Source organism: Balaenoptera acutorostrata, chromosome 9, assembly GCF_949987535.1.
Source record: "Balaenoptera acutorostrata chromosome 9, mBalAcu1.1, whole genome shotgun sequence".
NCBI lineage: Eukaryota > Metazoa > Chordata > Mammalia > Artiodactyla > Balaenopteridae > Balaenoptera > Balaenoptera acutorostrata.
In genome coordinates, this window is record NC_080072.1 from 30,999,661 (window position 1) to 31,013,680 (window position 14,020).

Consider the following 14,020-nt stretch of genomic DNA (forward strand, 5'->3'; position numbering starts at 1 on the left):
ACGTTTACAGACAAAGAAACTAAACTATAGAAGGTTAAGTCATTTATCCTGGATCATAGAGCTAGAAGATGCCTAAAGCAGGATTCAAGGCCAAATAGTCCTATTCCAGAGCTTATTATGCTGTTTGGCCGCTAAGATGTAATTCAGGAATTTGGTCATATACTCCCTCATTTTTCATCATCCCAATTTTTTCCATGTTTGTTCTCCCTCAGTTCTCCCACCCAGAATGCCCCCAAATTACTTTTAGATTCAGAAACGGCAAGCATTTTCCCCTGGCCCCAAAGGTGTGGTCATCTCAGTTCATGACATAGGATGACTTTGACAGACCTTGACGGTCATACCCCTTGCTGGCCAATTGTGGCTGAATCCAGTCTTTTGTGGCCAGAAATGGAAGCATTTATGTTGCAATGGCCCTATCGAAGTTAGAGTTAAACTCTGAACAGTCACATTTTACAGATTATATGTAGAGGTTTTACAGATCATATATAGACAACTGAATGTCCTGGGCTGGCCAGGAATAGACTCTACATTGTACAAGATTGTTTCCTAAACTTTGGCCATTCACATAAAACCTTCATGATTTCTTTCAGTCCTGTGCTATCTCTACCAGTATTTATGTAATATTTTGACTTAAATATACTTATTGTTTTTTAGTTAAATAAATGAAAGTTTATTTCATCACAAAAATTGAAAACTAGTATCATCTAACCTAAATAGAGGGCAATTCAACACGGGGAGGGTGAAGGGTAAGCTGGGACAAAGTGAGAGAGTGGCATGGACATATATACACTACCAAATGTAAAACAGATAGCTAGTGGGAAGCAGCCGCATAGCACAGGGAGATCAGCTCTGTGTTTTGTGACCACCTAGAGGGGAGGGATAGGGAGGGTGGGAGGGAGACGCAAGAGGGAGGAGATATGGGGATATATGTATATGTATAGCTGATTCACTTTGTTATAAAGCAGAACCTAACACACCACTGTAAAGCAATTATACTCCAATAAAGATGTTAAAAAAAAAGTTTAGTGGTTACCCTTGAGTTCACAATGTACATCTTTAATCAGAGCCTACCTGCAGATAGTATTATACTACTTCATATATAGTATAACACCTTACAATTCTTAATTCCCCCAACCATTCTTTGTGCTCTTGTTTTGTGCATTTTATTTTTCATGTGCTGTAAAAATGCATTTCTATTTTTGCTTTAGACAGTTATTTTTTTAGAGTAATTAAAGATTTCTTAGTTAAAAATAAAAAAAAAAAAGCAAATATGATGAAACAAAACCATGTTGCCATGTTGTTAAATTCTACCTTGATTTCACTGCTTTCTTAGGCTCTAATTATTGGGGTGTTAAAAAGGGAAATTATGTAGTATTAGAGAAAATCTAGTACTAAACTAGGATTTCTCTTTGATCTAATCAGAAGTGTTAAAGGGGAATGAACAAGAATAATTTTTTTATACTATATGATTTACTCTTATTTAATGCCCTGTTTGCACATTACCTAAAATTCATCTTGAGCAAAACTATCCAGCAGAAATAATGTATATCATATATAATTTAAAATTTTCTACTAACTATATTAAAAAAATAAAAATAAAGAGGAGAAATTAATTTTAATATTTTAACTCATATCTGAAATATTATTTCAACACTTATAGTCAATATAAAACTTACTTATGAGACATTTTACACTGTCTTTTATATCTGGTATGTATTTTACACTTATAGCACATCTCAGTTCATTCCAGCTACGTATCAAGTACTCAACAGTTACACGAGGCTAGTGACTACAGTAGTACACAACACAGAAGCCTTACACTGCACACTTCAGGAAATACAGGCTAGAATCAGGATGCCTAAGGTCCAAGATCATTTGTGGTTGACATGGTTATGACCCCGACAGCCAGTTAACCTTTCCAGACCTCAGTTTCCGTGCCTTAAAAATAAGAGGATTTCACTGGCTGTCCCTGTGGTTTCAAGCTGTCCTGCTCTACTGTGATTGCCATTTGTTTCTTCCCTGTTGAAGCTGTCTTTAAAGCCTTATTCCCACTATCTCGGAAACCTTCAAACAGCAAGATGCGTCATTGGCCTCCAACATGGTTGGTGAATGTTGCTACAAGAGAGCAGATACAGAGATGGTTTATATCTGAAGGTTATGTGCCTGAAAGCAGCCTCCAAAGGGGAAGCAAAGCACATCGAGAGTCAGTGTTCATCTGTTTGTTCATTAATTAATTAATTAATTAATTAATCAATCCATTCAACAGACATTCATCGAGGCTGCTCTGTATCAGGCCCTGTGCCAGGTGTTGGACACAGAAAGCTGAATAAGATATGATCTATCAGTGGGAGAATGGGTTGGGAGGAGTTTGGTGAGACAGGGTGATGAGTACTGTTGACTGAAGCCCAGAGCTTCAGGAGCACAGAAGCAGAACTCCTAACCCAATCTAGGTCTTCCTAGAGAAGGTAACATTTAAATGGCCTCATGAAGAATGAATAGAAGGTAGCCAGGCAATGAGCAAGAGAAATGTTTTAGGCAGAGGAAGCAGCAGGTGCAAAGGCAAGAGGCATATTTGGGGAACTCGAAGCAATTGTCACCAGATTTCAAGGTGAGAAATGACAGTGGAGAGATAGTAATTAGGGTGTAGATCTGGAAAGGTCTTGGGTGATATTTAAGGATTTAGACTTTATCCTGAGATCAGAGGAGCACTGGAGATTATAAATAGGGGGCAGGTAGAAGTGCATAATAATATTTATATTAGATTCATATCTCTCTGGCTGCAGACCAGAGAAGGAAGGAGAGAGCCAAGGCTGAATGATAGCAAGGGGATCAGTTAGGAGGCTGCTGCAGCAGTCAAGGCTGAAAGAAGGAAATGTATCGGAGAGAAACTTAAGATGCAGAATCCATAAATTGAATGGACTCATTGCTGCTGGTGAGGGACAGAGAAGTGGTAGAATGAATGATATCCCAGGCTCTGGCTTAGATAATGGTGACATTTCCTAAAATGGGAACCAAAGGAGGGGGAATAAGTCTGTTCACTACTTTCTTGACCTGGAATCTGACATCATTTGTAGAATTTATGGAAACTACCAAAGCAGTCTTGGGTACGCTTTGGAAGGCTTCATGTAAATAACTGGATGCTTTCCTTAGGTGAGAGTTATACATGTTTATTTCATGTTCATTGATGAGGAAACAAATGGATCATAATACAATAATATGAAGCTTTACTTTATAGTTTAAAGTTATAACTTTTTTCCATAGAGACTTTGAAGCATATTGAAAACAAGATAAAGTTGTTATAGCAGTAACTTCTCTGAGCTATCCTTGAAGTATCCTCCTCTACCGTAATTTGGCCTCTAGAGTTTATGGATTATAAGGGAGCAGGGTTTTTTTTTTTTTTAGTCTCTTTTAGCCAGCCAAGATGAGGATTGAGATCTTCATCAAAGCCAGAAGAGAGTCAGGAAGGGCCAAGTTCAGGTCTGCAGAGCACTATGAAAGCATTCAGCTATTTGTCCCCAAAGGGTGGCACTGGCTGCTTTGTATGGGTTTCAACGGGTGTTGCTGTTTACAATCCTCATTGCAAAGACAAATTAGAAAAAGATGTTAAATAAATGACACAGCAATCATCAAAATGATTACACAATAAAAGAGCAGAGATAAAAAAACAGTATGGTCAAAAAAAAAGGGAAAAAAAACGTATAAATCAGACAAAACATGAGAGAGGGTCAGGAAGTTCTCTAAATTTGAAAAAATGAAAATGATTTTAAAAAATCCTGAGTGATAATTAACTAAAAATATAGGTTAAGGTATTACTTCTTAAGGGAAATCTATAAGTAAAGGTCCCCAAAAGGATCACCCAGGCAGATATTCTTAAAGTCATAGTCAGCTGATTCTTCTTTCAGGCAAGTAATAATAATACCTGTGAAAATAACTGATTCCCTAACTTGGGCATTTCATTAGATCAAAACCACAAATATGGCAGTCTCACATCCACTTGAAATCAGTAGATTTTTCGTCAAAATTAAAATGACAAGACACACCACTGAGTATGTCATTTATTGGGGGGGGGCAATTTTGCCAAATAAAAATCTATTGTTTGTTGTAATGAAAAGTTGTTGGCTATTTTTAAAACAGAGATTAGAAATGACTTCCTCTTGACAGCTGTTCACACACCCTAATTTTTGGTCACCCTGGTCCGATGGAAATCTTGCAGTTAAAAAGACTTCACATAATTCACTGCTCTCAAGTGTTTTCAATTCTGTTCAATTCAATGGTGAGTGAAGCTGTTTAGGGGGGAAACTCTTGTATTTCCAAATTTAGTGTTCTGAAAACACGTTGTTGTGTGTAGTGAGCATTATACGAGCCATCTAAATTTAGCAAACATTTTCATTCCCTTGCCCAAGCCCACCCACAGCAGTGGATGAAACTTTGATTTCCTCCACACTCATCTGGGTAATGTAAACCCCTCAGGTTCTACAAAGCTTGCTGAGCAAGAAAGCTGAATGCAGAAATGTCAGGAAAATATGTAACCTCTGGACCTAAAGAGGGGTGGGGCTGGGGGCAACTAAGACTCCATTGACTAATTCAGGTTGGTTTTTAAACTATTTCTCACCTTATCCACATCAGGTCTCATTTATTTGCCCTGAGAGCACCTGGAGAGATGCTTAATTAGGGGAAGCCAGCTCACTGTTTATCTGAGGAGCTGGACCTCAGCACTCACTGTGGCTCACCTCTGAGCTGAAGGCCAGTCCAGGATGTCACAGCTCCCCTCCATTTTGATTACTTTGAGTGCAGTCATGCTTTCTTAAAGGTTTAAAAATGTGTAGGCTTAAAGTAGAGCTTGGATTACTGAGGTTGAATGGAAGCTGCCTTATACGGTATAGGACTGCAGCAGAGTAAAGAGGAGACAACTTTCTTTACACAATGCCACACATAGTAGGTTAGCAATAAATGATGGTTGCATAAATAAATTGTGGCCATCTCTAAGCAAAAAGCCAAATTTATGATCCACAATCAAATCTACATAGCAATTTTTATCAAACTTTACTGCTTAAGTGCAGCAAACAATGTGAGGAGGCAGAGAAAAAAGAATATGATAAGGTAAAACCAGCTCATTGTAGAAAATTCTTTGAAGTTTTATGTCCTCTCTTAAAAGTTCATGCAAATTTCAAAGTCTATACTGTTCTATATAAATATTTAGCTAATGGCTTCAGGTACCACCTTGACAAATAGTTTGAGAAACACAGCAATCTGTCATTCTCTCTATCATGTTAACCAAAGAAAGTTTAGGAAAAGACTTCTGGGAATTTATATACCCCAATGTTTGTAAAAATTATATGTAAAATTTATTTTATTTAATTTTTGGCATTTTATTATCAATCAGCAGATGCATTTTGACATTTTCAAAGATTAGGAAGATTTAATACATTAATATATTGAGTTCTGTATTATGGGAGAAATAAAGTAAATACTTACTTGTACTTACTTACAAATAAAGTAAGTACAAGTACTTACTTGTACTTACTTACAAATAAAGTAAGTACAAGTAGGTACTTGTACTCACTTACAAATAAAGTAAGTAACTTTGTATTAACCACTTGGTGTGTATATGTCACTACTACAGTATTGAATTAGATATCATAAAAAATAGCTAACTAATATTCCACTATATGTGCTATGAAGACAAATGATTTTTTAAAAACCTTGAACTTTGCATACATTGCTTTATAATAGCACCTTCTGCAAATACAATATGACTGTATTATCTAGAAATTTTCTTCAGAGGGATGAAAATAGAGTTTCATTTTCCCTTTCTTAAAGCAGCTGCTATAGGTAAAAGAGAATAAAATTCTTTTAGTCTTAATGCATTGAAACTAATCCACACTTACACCATAAGTACTGAGTTCTAATACTGATTATACCTTCAATTCTGAGTCTTAGTTCTGAGTTTTAGGCAAGTGTGATAAACACTAAAACAAGTAAATTAAATTTCTATTGTTCAGTTAGGTTATATTTTATTAGTGTTACCCAGAATTCTTGGCTGAAGCTAGTTTCCTCCTGTGAAAGGTTTATATATGTATAAACCTAGAAGTGAAGCATAATATTGATACAGACTTTCGTGGGGTTATCCCATAACAATACCCTAAGTATCGTGACTTTCATAGGGCACATTCACCAGGAAGCAGACGAGATTTATTGGGCTGTACTCTCAAGGCCAACACACATGAGGGAGTAAAGGAAGCAGAATGAGGTAGGGGAGAAGTCAGACTGCAAAGCAGTCACAATGAAGGCCCAATTGATCCTACTGGGAGCTTTGCAGCAAGTATGATCCTGCAGAGTTGTCCCAAATCAGGGCCAGGGGCAGACTTTTATATCTCCATACTGACCTTGGGACAGAACCTTGGGTGTGGCAGCTCCCTTCAAGATGAGGCCAGTCTCCCAGGAGGACTCAACCAGAAGCTATCAGTCACCAACACAGAGCCGATGAGTTAGTGCTTCAGTCCTGAAATAGGTGGGATGGGGAATCAGGCCAAGGCACCACAATGGCCACTACAGTAACCTCTGTTCAGTCTCTAGGGGTTATAGAGGAAGTCAGCTACTTTCTCCTAGAAGGCAGACACAGTATTCATTACAGTAAGTCCTCTGCATAAGAGCCTTCTAGTTGCAAACTTTCAAACGTGCCAACGTGCGTTCGCATATCCAATCACGTAATTTAGTTCACATGTCTGGCGTACATCGTCACATGCATGTACTCTCTACAAGTGGTTGTGCTTTTGTGTACTTTATTGTACAGTACTGTATAGGGTACAGTAGTACAGTATCTGTATTTCAAGCCCAGGATGTCCGGAAACAAGCATAAAAGCAGGGGTGATGTAGCTGGTACTGCTAAGAAGCGCCAGCTGTTGTACTGTACTACTGTACTTTTCAAGGTACTGTACTGTAAGATTAAAAATGTTTTCTTTATTTTTTGTTTGTTTGTTATGTATTATTTGTGTGAAAAGTATTATAAACCTATTACAGTACAGTACTTATATAGCCGATTGTGTTAGTTGGGTACCTAGGCTAACTTTGTTGGACTTACAAACAAATTGGACTTATGAATGCACTCTTGGAACAGAACTCGTTCCTATGTAGGGGACTTATTGTATCTTGCTGTCCTGGTGCCTTAACACAGTGTTTGACACCTAGAAAATGCTCAGTGAAATTTTGATGACTGGCATTCCCCTGAAGACCAGAGTCAGGCTTGTGTTTCACCTGACACTAAACTCCAAAGACAAGAAATCTTGGGTCCCCAAATTCTGAAGGCAGGATAAGGTCTCTTCCGAAGCAGACAGGAATTGTGGGCAAAGGATAATTGCCAGACTATGTTAGATAATGCTCTATATACAATATACATGTGGCAGAAACTCACTTAAATGGATTTCTTTATATTTTACGTTATTGTAACTATGACCGATTAATAAGGATCAGCTCACTGTTTCTACAGATTTCAATAAGTCGTGTGTTTGGTGGGGAAAAGTCTGCCAAGGTGAAATCTTAACTATGATTGTTTATAATAAATGATTTAATTCATTCTGCTTATATTTAGTGCATCTCTATTGTGTATCAGGCCCCATAATGTATACATAAAAATAAGTAACACATGACTCTTTCATAGTCCTGGGGAAAGACCAGCACAAACTAATGATTATAGGAAATCAAGGTAAGAATTTTGTTGGAAAAACCATAAGAGCCATGTCCAGTATGGAACAGCAAGTGTCAATAAAAAGATGAAGCATCCTTAATATCTTTAATGTGTAAAAGTCTCTTTCAGGGGAGAATAATGTTATAAGAAAAAAATCTAATTTCTCCAGTCCATGTGGACCTCCCAGCATGGGACGATTAGAACTGAAAATCATCCATGAAACATTCTAGGAATTTTTTTAGTATTGAGAACTCTTGTCCTCTGCCATCTCCAAGACCATACTCCTTTTTATAACTTCCATCCTCCCCTGCTTGTGAGCCAGGGTATGTCAGTGAAATATCAAAAAGAGGACAGAAAAGAAAATTAGATCCAAATATGACTGAACATGATTGTCAGAGCTGTACAGACTGAATGAGGCCAAAGTTCACACACATTCCTCGACATCTGTGTTGATGTGGATGGAAGTTTTTCTAACTCTGCCTGCTTCTTCCCAACTGCCCATACGAAGATATTTTGGTTAACCATCTGCTAATTAATAGAATTGGAATTCTTATGTGTCATGAGGCCTGTAACAACCAAATCTGATTGCTCAGAATTGCCCCTTCCTTCCTTTAACTCCTTGTCTTCTCCCTTTCCCCCTTCCTTGATTAATCTTTGAGAAAAACATGACTTACAAAAATAATAAGGCATGATCCCTACTCACAGTGTATTCAGCCTGATGGAAGTCAGACCCATAAAGAGGTAATTATAACACAATGTATATATTAAAAATGAACATATGTGCATATTGTATGTATACATATATGCATATATATGTATACATGTATATGTATACATACACAATGCACATATGCCATGTTAAGCATATATTTTAAATATGTCATATATACCATATATATGTATAATATACATATAGAAAGGCCACCTGCCAACAGCCAGCCCCAACTTGCCAACCATGTGATTGTGCCACTTTGGAAACAAATCCCTCAGCACAGTTAAGCTTTCAAATGGCTCCAGATGACATCTGACTGCAACCCCTAAAAGACCCACAAGGCAGAACTGCCCAACTAAACCATTTCTAAATTCCTGATCCATAGATACCCCCAACAATCATAAATGATTAGCATTGCTTTAAGCTATAAAGTGTTGGGGTAATTTGTTATGCAGCAATAGATAACTAATATAGTTGGGCAGGATTAGGCAGGTGAAGGTCACAGAAGCCACTGGGTGAAAAAGAAAAGGGGAAAGTGTTCAAGGAAAAAGGGAAAGAGCAAAAGTTCAAAATGTGTGGGGCTAGAAGTGAAGTTCTAGTACTGGAGAGTTAATTTTAGGATTAAAAAGTAAAAGATGTGGCTTGAGCAGTAGCCAGAGCCAAGTCATTAGGGATTTTGTATGCAGAGTTAATGAACTTGAAGTTGAGCTCAACAAAGATTCTCAGAATGGGCTCTCTGGATCACTAGATTCAGCTGAGTTTGTTGAGTTAAAAATTGCCCTGGGGATTTTTAATAACGACCTCAGCTGATTCTCAAGTCCATGAAAACTTAAGTATGTGCTGACAAATGGGGAGCAACTGACAACTGTTTAAGAAGTGTAAGCAGATAGGGTAGGGGGTACATAGAGAAAGAGAACCAGGCATGGCTTTCTTGATATAAGAGACGGCATTTTTGGCCTAAGCCATCTTGTGATCTAAGCCTGGCCACAATGTTTGTCCTTGAACAGGTCTCAGTAATTAATGATCTTAAGGGAACAAAAGAATGCAGAAACAGCTCCAACCAAAAGACATAGACTGGCTGAATGGAAACAAAAACAAGACCTGTATATATGCTGTCTACAAGAGACCCACTTCAGACATAGGGACACATACGACTGAAAGTGAGGGGATGGAAAAAGATATTCCATGCAAATGGAAATCAAAAGAAAGCTGAAGGAGCAATACTCATATCAGACAAAATAGACTTTAAAACAAAGACTATTACAAGAGACAAAGAAGGACACTACATAATGATCAAGGGATCAATCCAAGAAGAAGATACAACAATTGTAAATATTTATGCACCCAACATAGGAACACCTCAATATATAAGGCAAATACTAACAGCCATAAAAGGGGAAATCGACAGTAACACAATCATAGTAGGGGACTGTAACACCCCACTTTCACCAATGGACAGATCATCCAAACTGAAAATAAATAAGGAAAAGCAAGCTTTAAATGATACATTAAACAAGATGGACTTAATTGATATTTATAGGACATTCCATCTAAAAACAACAGAATACACTTTCTTCTCAAGTGCTCATGGCACACACTCCAGGATACATCATATCTTGGGTCACAAATCAATCCTTGGTAAATTTAAGAAAATTGAAATCGTATCAAGTATCTTTTCCGACCACAACGCTATGAGACTAGATATCAATTACAGGAAAAAATCTGTAAAAAATACAAACACATGGAGGTTAAACAATACACTACTTAATAACCAAGAGATCACTGAAGAAATCAAAGAGTAAATCAAAAAATACCTAGAAACAAATGACAATGAAAAAACAGCGACCCAAAACCTATGTGATGCAGCAAAAGCAGTTCTAAGAGGGAAGTTTATAGCAATACAATCCTACCTTAAGAAAGAAGAAACATCTCAAACAAACAACCTAACCTTACACCTAAAGCAATTAGAGAAAGAAGAACAAAAAAACCCCAGAGTTAGCAGAAGGAAAGAAATCATAAAGATCAGATCAGAAATCAATGAAAAAGAAATGAAGGAATGATAGCAAAGATCAATAAAACTAAAACCTGGTTCTTGAAGAAGATAAACAAAATTGATAACCCATTAGCCAGACTCACCAAGAAAAAAAGGGAGAAGACTCAAATCAGTAGAATTATAAATGAAAAAGGAGAAGTAACAACTGCAAATGGAAATCAAAAGAAATAAAAAGGATCATGAGAGATTACTACAAGAAATAAAAAGGATCATGAGAGATTACTACAAGCAACTATATGCCAATAAAATGGACAACCTGGAAGAAATGGACAAATTCTTAGAAATGCACAACCTTCTGAGACTGAATCAAGAAGAAATAGAAAAAATGAGCAGACCAATCCTTGCATTCTTGGGATAAATCCCCCTTGATCATGGTGTATGATCCTTTTAATGTGCTGTTGGGTTCTGTTTGCTAGTATTCCATTGAGGATTTTTGCATCTATGTTCATCAGTGATATTGGCCTGTAGTTTTCTTTTTTTGTGACGTCTTTGTCTGGTGTTGGTAACAGGGTGATAGTGGCCTCGTAGAATGAGTTTGGGAGTGTTCCTCCCTCTGCTGCATTTTGGAAGAGTTTGAGAAGGATAGGTGTTAGCTCTTCTCTAAATGTTTGATAGAATTCACCTGTGAAGCCATCTGGTCCTGAGCTTTTGTTTGTTGGAAGATGTCTAATCACAGTTTCAATTTCAGTGCTTGTGATTGGTCCGTTTATATTTTCTATTTCTTCCTTGTTCCATCTCAGAAGTTGTGCATTTCTAAGAATTTGTCCATTTCTTCCAGGTTGTCCATTTTATCGGCATATAGTTGCTTGTAGTAATCTCTCATGTTCCTTTGTATTTCTGCAGTGTCACTTGTTATTTCTCTTTTTTCATTTCTAATTCTATTGATTTGAGTCTTTTCCCTTCTTTTGTTGATGAGTCTGGCTAATGATTTTTAATTTTGTTTGTCTTCTCAAAGAAGCAGCTTTTAGTTTTATTGATCTTTGCTATCATTTCCTTCATTTCTTTCTCATTTATTTCTGATCTGATCTTTATGATTTCTTTCCTTCTGCTAACTTTGGGGGTTTTTTGTTCTTCTTTTTCTAATTGCTTTAGGTGTAAGGTTAGGTTGTTTATTTGAGATTTCTTGTTTCTTGAGGTAGGACTGTATTGCTATAAACTTCTCTCTTAGAATTGCTTTTGCTGCATCCCATAGGTTTTGGGTCATTGTGTTTTCATTGTCATTTTTTTCTAGGTATTTTTTGATTTACTCTTTGATTTCTTCAGTGATCTCTTGGTTATTTAGTAGTGTATTGTTTAGCATCCATGTGTTTGTATTTTTTACAGTTTTTTTTCCTGTAATTCATATCTAGTCTCATAGTATTGTGGTTTGAAAAAGATACTCGATACGATTTCAATTTTCTTAAATTTACCAACGCTTGATTTGTGACCCAAGATATGATCTATCCTGGAGTATGTGCCATGAGCACATGAGAAGAAAGTGTATTCAGTTGTTTTTGGATGGAATGTCCTATAAATACGAATTAAGTCCATCTTGTTTAATGTGTCATTTAAAGCTTGTGTTTCCTTATTTATTTTCATTTTGGATGATCTGTCCATTGGTTAAAGTGGGCTGTTAAAGTCCCCTACTATGATTGTGTTACTGTCGATTTCCCCTTTTATGGCTGTTAGCATTTGCCTTATGTAATGAGGTGTTCCTACGTTGGGTGCATAAATATTTACAATTGTTATATATTCTTGGATCGATCCCTTGATCATTATGTAGTGTCCTTCTTTGTCTCTTGTAATCATCTTTATTTTAAAGTCTATTTTATGTGATATGAGTATTGCTACTCCAGCTTTCTTTTGATTTCCATTTGCATGGAATATCTTTTTCCATCCCCTCACTTTCAGTCTGTATGTGTCCCTGGGTCTGAAGTGGGTGTTTTGTAGACAGCATATATACAGGTCTTGTTTTTGTATCCATTCAGCCAGTCAATGTCTTTTGGTTGGAGCATTTAATCCATTTACATTTAAGGCAGTTATCCATATGTATGTTCCTATTACCATTTTCTTAATTGTTTTGGGTTTGTTATTGTAGGTCTTTTCCTTCTCTTGTGTTTCTTTCCTTGAGAAGTTCCTTTAGAATTTGTTGTAAAGCTCGTTTGGTGGTGTTGAATTCTCTTAGCTTTTGCTTGTCTGTAAAGGTTTTAATTTCTCTGTCGAATCTGAATGAGATCCTTGCTGTGTAGAGGAATCTTGGTTTTATGTTTTTCCCTTTCATCACTTTAAATGTGTCCTGCCACTCCCTTCTGGCATGCAGTGTTTCTGCTGAAAGATCAGATGTTAACCTTATGGAGATTCCCTTATATGTTATTTATTGCTTTTTCTTTGCTGCTTTTAATATTTTTTCTTTGAATTTAACTTTTGTTAGTTTGATTAATATGTGTCTTGGTGTGTTTCTCCTTGGATTTATCCTGTATGGGACTCTCTGCGTTTCCTAGACTTTAATTTTATTTCCCATATTATGGAAGTTTTCAACTATAATCTTTTCAAATATTTTCTTAGTCCCTTTTTCTTTCTCTTCTTCTTCTGGTACCCCTATAATTCAAATGTTGGTGCATTTAATGTTGTCCCAGTGGTCTCTGAAACTGTTCTACATTCTTTTCATTCTTTTTTGTTTATTCTGCTCTGTGGTAGTTATTTTCTTGGTCACTTATCTGTTCTTCTGCCTCAGTTATTCTGCTATTGATTCCTTCTAGAGAATTTTAAATTTTATTTATTGTGTTGTTCATTATTGTTTATTTGCTCTTTAGTTCTTCTAGGTCCTTGTTAAAGGTTTCTTGTATTTTCTCCATTCTATTTCCAAGATTTTGGATCATCTTTACTGTCATTACTCTGAATTCTTTTTCAGGTAGACTGCCTATGTCCTCTTCATTTGTTTGGTCTGGTGGATTTTTACCTTGCTCCTTCATCTGCTGCATATTTCTCTGTCTTCTCATTTTGCTGAACTTACTGTTTTTGGTGTCTCCTTTTCGCAGGCTGCAGGTTCATAGTTCCTGTTGTTTTTGGTGTCTGCCCCCAGTGTGGAAGACTGGTTCTGTGGGTTGTGTAGCCTTCCTGGTGCAAGTCACTGGTGTCTATGTTCTGGTGAATGAGACTGGATTTTGTCTTCCTGGTTGGCCAGACCAAGCCCAGTGGTGTGTTTTGGGGTGTTTGTGAACTTATGATTTTAGGCAGCCTCTCTGCTAATGGGTGGGGTTGTGTTCCTGTCTTGCTAGTTGTTTGGCCTGGGGTGTCCAGCACTGTAGCTTGCTGGTCGTTGAGTGGAGCTGGGTCTTAGTGTTGAGATGGAGACCTCTGGCAGAGACTTTGTCGTTTGATATTACATAGGGCTGGGTGGTCTCTCGTGGAGCAATGTCCAGAACTAGGCCCTCCCACCTCAGAGGCTCAGGCTTGACATCTGGCCGGATCACCAAGACCCTGTCAGGCACACAGCTCAGAAGAAAAGGGAGAACAAAAAAGAAAGAAAGAAAGAAAAAATAAATAAAATAAATAACGTTATTTTAAAAAATTTAAAAATTATTAAAAATTA

The 14,020-nt window shown here is 37.0% G+C and overlaps 1 protein-coding gene across 3 annotated transcripts in view; it reads right to left on the reverse strand.

Annotated features, from left to right (window-relative positions):
- Positions 1-14,020, reverse strand: part of METTL15 (methyltransferase 15, mitochondrial 12S rRNA N4-cytidine) — a 361,764-nt gene that overhangs the window by 118,989 nt on the left and 228,755 nt on the right. The window contains exon 7 of one of the 3 annotated variants that reach the window (XM_057552987.1): positions 6,474-6,502. The exons of the other annotated variants lie outside the window; for them this stretch is intronic. Coding sequence (XP_057408970.1) covers positions 6,489-6,502 — 14 coding nt within the window. The 3' untranslated portion in view covers positions 6,474-6,488. Of the gene's footprint in view, positions 1-6,473; positions 6,503-14,020 lie in introns of those variants that run through there. 3 annotated transcript variants of the gene reach the window in all.